The following is a 6,266-nucleotide window of genomic DNA, read 5'->3' as shown; positions in this document are numbered from 1 at the left end:
AATGTAAGCAGCATAGGGTTGCTTTGCATTTCCTTTTCCTCCAGGAAATCAGGTCCCTCCAGAACTAGTAAATAGCACTAGCTGGAGTGGAGGAACTCTGCCTTCTGATCATGGAGCCAGTGACTTCCATGGAAGGAAGAGAACCAGCACCCACCTACTGGAGAAACCTGGAAAGACTCGGCCCAAGACCCGAAGCACCTTGCCTTCTCAGATCTACTGACCCGCACCTTGGATTCAGGCATGTTCATGTTTCTGGCAAGCACACCTCTGTGTAGAGCAAGCCACACATCATTAAGCCACATCATGAGGATAGTCAGAGGATGGGCATGGTGTGTCCTCCTCTTCCTGCTCAGCTCCACAGGGACGTTCAAGTGGCTGACAAAACCAGGCTCCTTTAACAAAGGGTTTCACCTCCTCACAATCTTTAAAGTGTTGTGTTATACCAGGTTGCTCAAGATCATCTTTACCAACTTTAATTAGCTCACACTGATAATTTTAACGAGGTATTGTATAAGTGAACAGAGGGGCAAAGGTCTATGATGAACGTGCTATGCAAACTTTGAACATAGGAAAATGTTGAAGTATATGAAAGGACGCATGATGACAGTATGGTATTCATCCCACTCCGATACAAGTCAATTCTTTTTTTTTAACATTTATTTATTTATTTCTTTTATGTGTACGAGTACACTGCAGCTGTACCAATGAGCCTGAGCCATCATGTGGCTGCTGGGAACTGAACTCAGGACGGCTGCCCTGCTTGCTAGCTTGCTTGTTCATCCAGCACAATACACTGTAGCTGTCTCAGAGGTACCAGAAGAGGGCGTCAGATCTCATTAGGGTGGTTGTGAGCCACCATGTGGTTGCTGGGATCCGAACTCAGGACCTTCAGAAGAGCAGTCAGTGTTCTTACCCGCTGAGCCATCTCGCCAGCCCCTCAAGTAAATTCTTAAAGGATCTAATGAAAAGATCAGCCAGGATTGGGCAGGGATGGGGAAAGAAAACAGGATAAATTTGACAGCATTGCAACTGAAATCCTCCATGCACCAAATCATTCAACGGCCTGTAGCCAGAACTGATGCCACCAACAATGGCAAACTGAACCAGAAGGATCCCACTATGAGGTCAAAGTGAGATCGAGGTGCAGATCACGGTCAGCCCTAAGAAATTTAGACACATCCTTCTCAAAACCCACAATCAATAAGGGGAGGCTGGTAGCCAAAGCAAGCTGGCTCAGATTTTTATTCCGAGGTTTGAAAACCAGAGAGAGAGGCATGGTGCCCCTTTAAAGGCTAGCCTAGGTCACACTCACTGTTCCATTTCTGTCAGGAACCCAAGCAAAATCCATTTTCGAAAACCAATCATTCCCTTAATATGAACAAACAAGAAAAGGGTGGCTGTGGGCAGGATCATTTGTGGACTGGCCAAGGGGCAAACACGAAGTCCCTCAGCACTGGCAACCAAATGCCAAGCACATTATGGCAGCTGTATGTGACAAGAAGTAACTGACAGGTGCTGTTGGGAGAGGAGAGAACAGGAAAGCTTCTAGCCTGTGTGTGGAAATACCAACTCAGACAACAGAAGCACAAAAGCATTGAGCCTGAAAGGACTCAATCCAGTAACTCCATTTCAGGGTTTACCTGAGAAAGGCCAGCTGCCTGGGACTGAAAAGGTATTTGACACTTCAGGTAACAGCTGCCTCACTCCCTCTAGCCACAGGGCAAAACCAACCCTCAACTCCCCATAGGAGGGATTCTAAACAATGAGGGGCTATGGCCAAACAAGGCTGTGGAATTCAGATCAACAGGAACTGACCACCACTGACACCACAGCCAAAAAGCCCGAGAACTCTGCTAACACAGGCAGGAAAGGGACTTGCAGCTCCAGCACAGGAGGTTTTTAGAGTCCTCCTGTTTAGACATGAGAGATGTCAGGCTCTGGGGTGGAAGATCAAGTGAAATGTTTCTTACTCTCTGTCATGAGGAGGAACCGCCTTGTAGAACTCTGTCAGACAAATCAAAAATTACTTGACAGCATCAGAGTAGTTGAGACTCTCCTTTCTCATTTCTCAGAGGTGCACCAGTATAGAGAAGTGAGGAAAAAGGCATATGAGTATTAAGCTCACCCGTTCCCTGACCCCCACTGAGTGATGCTTTGAGCCTGATGTCACAAAGCACTTTCCCCAGTCCCATCTCTGGGCAGAGTTTACCAGTAGCAGGGAAGTGACTGGGGATGACAGGGCCTGGGAGGAGTAAAGGTCAGCTCAACATGAGCGCTAGCCCCTGGAGGTCAGATGCCAACCACGTACCTTGTGAGCACATCCAGGCACTGAGTTTCTTGGAACATGGTCTCCATATCCTGTACCTACCACTGTGTGAAGCAGAACTGGATCCGGTGACTCCTGCCCTGGCGCTTTGGAACCTCAGGCAGCTGGAAGGCTGGCTCCTCCTGGCCAGTCTCCACGGGCTCCTGCTCCCTCTGGTCACCTTCAGGATCCAGGTCGTTATCAGGAACCTGGTCGTGGTTCAGTTTGCCCTGTTGGTTCTCACTGGCTTTGATGGTCATCACTGGCGATGCCACCCAATGATGCTGATGCCCCTCTGTTCAGAGTAGGGGCCGTTATCCTCCTCATACTCCTCCAGATAATAGTAGAGGTCCTCAGAGTAGTCATAATGCTGGGGCTCCATGCCTGCTGCTCCTCAGAAGCCTAGAGGCTGGTCCCCCTTGCTGATGTATTTGGCAGCAGCCTGGCCTGGGGGCTTTCAGCAACTTGGGGACTTACAGGCTCAGGTCCTCCTCTTTCAAGGCTGCTATTGGCCCTCTCTGTGCTTCCTTTCCCAGTGGGTGTGCCTCTCAAGTGAGGATGGGGGTAGTGCATGGCCTGAATTACGGGGTAGGTGGAAGCATCCTGTACCAGGGCACTGAATCATACTTTTAGGACACCTTCTAAGGTCTGCCGGGCAGTCCTGGCCACTGCTCGTGGACCCTAGAGAGGACTTTTGGAGTAGGGCTATGAGAGCGCTTGCAAGCTGTCTTTAGCATGGATTGTGGGGCAGAGGGCCAGAGCTCACATGAGGTTTGAGGCTTGGTGCTATTGGGGAATTTTTCATGATCCCAGATTCCACACAGCAGTGTCTGTGTGTTGCATGCGATGATTTTTAGTGGACGTGATCAACTCTGATGTCTCTGCTTGCTGCAAGAGTCTTTAAGGACTCTGAAAGCCAAGCCAGTCACAGGCCTCCACATTCAGCAGTGGCATCCTGCTCTCTCTCTCTCTCTCTCTCTTTCTTCTTTTTTTTTTTTTTGCAATGTTTTGTCCAATATAGTACTGGAAGTACCCAATGCCACCCTTGAAAAAGGTAACATACTCCAGACTGCTGGTAAAGATTGTCCATCTGAGATCTCATACAATAACCACTATTGTACTTCTCATGTCTGCTAGTGCTGAACCGCATGGGCAAATGGCCTCTTGGTGGAGTAATGTAGGTAAACAACTTAGGGGTGAGGGTATATTGCAACAATACCTGCGTAGAGTAGGCACTAAAGACGTTTTAAGGGTACAAACAGAAGTCGAGTATAGTCCTCTTGGAAAACTGACTCTTCTGATCGAATGTGTTTCAGGATCCTGGCGATCCTGGTGGGGTGTTAATAGGACCCGAGACAGTAAAAACAATGTTTTCCTTTGGTGTCTGTCTTTGCTTCTTTCTGACAGTCTCTCATGTATCCCAGGCTATCCTGAACACTACTTGTATCATCATTACTGTTGAAACACACTGGCCTAGTGTGGTACTATCCCAGCGTTTCAGCCCTCCAAACATCAAAAGGGTGCTTAGAGATACCTCCCTGGTCATGATCAGTTAACTGATTTGAAAAGACAGCTAATACACGTGCCCACTTAGCTGAGTATAGAGCTATTCATGGCAGGAGAACTGACAGGAATTGTAAATATGTTCGAGGTCAGATCTCTCCACCTATCAATACCAACTCCAATCAATGCCTAGACCTATGAACGCCTTGCCAAACAGCTGCAGCCATAGGCGGATTGCAGCAGGTCAGTTTTGTTTTGATGGAAATAAATAGCCAGCTTTTATTGAAGGGGGACATGGGGCATTGCCACTTTGGGCTGAAATGGCTTCAGAGAAACATCGAGAAGGTGGGAGGTGACCATTGCAAGGAGATATGCTCTGAGCACTCTCTGGGGCATGGAAAGTTCTTTAAATGCCTGGCAAACCCAGCAGTAAGATAGGTACATCAGAGCCCCTGCCAGTGGTGGCTGTGACCTCAGTAACTCCAGTCCCCAAGGAAACTCACTGGAAACAGGTCATGGCCCCCTCAGGAGGAAGTACTGTGCAGACCATGGCCCCTTCACTGGAAGGGCTGTGTGGACTTTGGGTAGCTGGATGAAGGGCTGTTTGCAAAATTTCCTCAATGAACAGCAGAAAGTTTTTTTTTTCTCCTCCTAATGTGTCAATAGAAAATCTATCCCCCAGACAGATTTCACAGGTTAAGTATTCTGATCAGATCGGGGAACCGTTTTGAACCTCTTTAGCTGGTCTCCCATGAAGCTCCGCCCACGTTTTAAGAAGGTAGCCTACTCAGAGACACTTGGCATGGTCCCTTGCATAGCACTCTGAGCTACAGCAAAGGGACATCTTCTCTCAATGGTAGGGAGTTGAGTGAGCATCCCATTCAGGCGTGCGGCCACCTAGAGCTTGCCTCAACAGGACTGGCTCTGCTGCGGGATACACACTTTGTGCTGCAGTTTCCTCCAAGACAAGGCATTCCATCAAGGAGGAAATCTCCTGAAGAGCTAAGACATTGCAAATTGAGTTGAAATGTTTCAGGATACGGGAGAGCTGGTTACAACACGGAAGGAAACAGCTCAATCCCTTCCTTTGGGCTAAGCAGAGATTGGTTCACATTTGCTCACAACTCCCCATAGAGAGTGTCAATGGCGCATCTCCAGTCCACACCATGGACTCCAGGAGCAGAGCCCAAAGCCACCTCTAGATTCAGTTCAAGGAGTTTTGGCCCTGTGAAAGGGCTGATGGCACCAGATGTGGCAGGCTAGAAGTCAATCGGTCTGGAGATAACAGTTTGTACTTGGAAGTTTGGTGGCAGGAACCCAAATGGAACTCAAAAAATTAATCTTTTTCTGGAATGTCAAACCAAGAGTCTGGGGAACCTTCCTCTGTATATCTTGGAATCCCTAGTGACCCCATCCCTCTTTCTCTAGGAGTTACCAGTGTTGATCCCTCCATGAAACTTGGTGATTATCTTAGGGAAAGGTGGTTGTGAAACACCCTCAGGAAGTCAGCTAGGAGCCCTGGTGGGAGTGTCAGCTGCAGCTGCAGCAGCAGGATCAGGTGGTGGCAGGGTGGTCAGGAAGAAAGAGGAGGTCTCTCTTGGTGAAGAAGGTGGAAGATTTCAGGATATCAGGTTCCCTGAGACCCCCCCCCCACCGAAGCCCCTAAAAACTACTGTTCCCCCCCACACACACACACACCCTTTCAAGGCTGAGAACAGCTCTCAGAGTTTTCCAAACCCCCATGGATCTAGGAGATAAGCACTGGGCTCCATCGGACTCACACAGCCTGAAGGCATGAGCTCTGCTCAGACTTCATTCCTCCTCCAGATCCTCTCCCAGCATTCCCTGTGCAAAAAAAAAAAAAAAAAAAAAAAAACCCTAGTTTATCCAAGCCTCCAGGACCTGCCAGCTTTGCTCTTCACCAAATATATAATGTCTCCTGACCAGCTCAGAGTAGAGTGTTTGTTAGTGGTCCACAACTGGACCATGCACAGTAATTAAGAGAGTATTGGGGTACACACACACTGAATGGCTTCTCCTGCAACCTAATGAACTGAGTCAGCTGAAGGAATGCAGAGGGAAGAGGCAGGTTTACTGGTGCAGCTCTAGGGCAGGTTCCCTGACCTTCCAGGAGGGGGTCTGGGAAGTCCCAAGGCTGGGCTGGGGTAAAGGTTTCTTTAAGGGGAGTGGAAAGCCTTGTGGTGTGATGGTGAGGTACTGAGGCCATAGCCTTATTTGGGGAATGTTGGCCCCTGTGGGTGGACCTGAGGTGCACTGGCCACGTTGGAATCCGGAACTAGGAGCTTGCTTTGTCCAGTATTTTGCGCGGGCTTTGGGAAGCCTGGCTTTTGCGCGGGCTTTTTTTAAACCTAGCTTTTGGGCGGGCTTTTTGAAAACCTGGCTTTTGCAAGGGCGGGCTTTTGGAAAGTCCAGGCTTTGGCAAGGGCGGGCTTTTGCA

General features: G+C 48.9%; 1 protein-coding gene across 1 annotated transcript in view; it reads right to left on the bottom strand.

Annotated features, from left to right (window-relative positions):
* LOC116091265 (homeobox protein OTX1 A-like) overlaps positions 1–2,355 on the bottom strand; it is a 26,052-nt gene extending 23,697 nt beyond the window's left edge. Inside the window, exons 1-2 of the mRNA XM_031372490.1 lie at positions 2,309–2,355; positions 222–267 (exon numbers count right to left, since the gene is read on the bottom strand). Of these exons, the coding sequence (XP_031228350.1) occupies positions 222–267; positions 2,309–2,355 (93 nt within the window). The remainder of the gene's footprint in view (positions 1–221; positions 268–2,308) is intronic.
* Between the last annotated feature and the right edge of the window lie 3,911 nt (positions 2,356–6,266).

Source organism: Mastomys coucha, chromosome X, assembly GCF_008632895.1.
Source record: "Mastomys coucha isolate ucsf_1 chromosome X, UCSF_Mcou_1, whole genome shotgun sequence".
Lineage (NCBI taxonomy): Eukaryota > Metazoa > Chordata > Mammalia > Rodentia > Muridae > Mastomys > Mastomys coucha.
The sequence above is the reverse complement of the archived record's forward strand: the minus strand, read 5'-3'. Positions and strand labels throughout refer to the sequence as shown.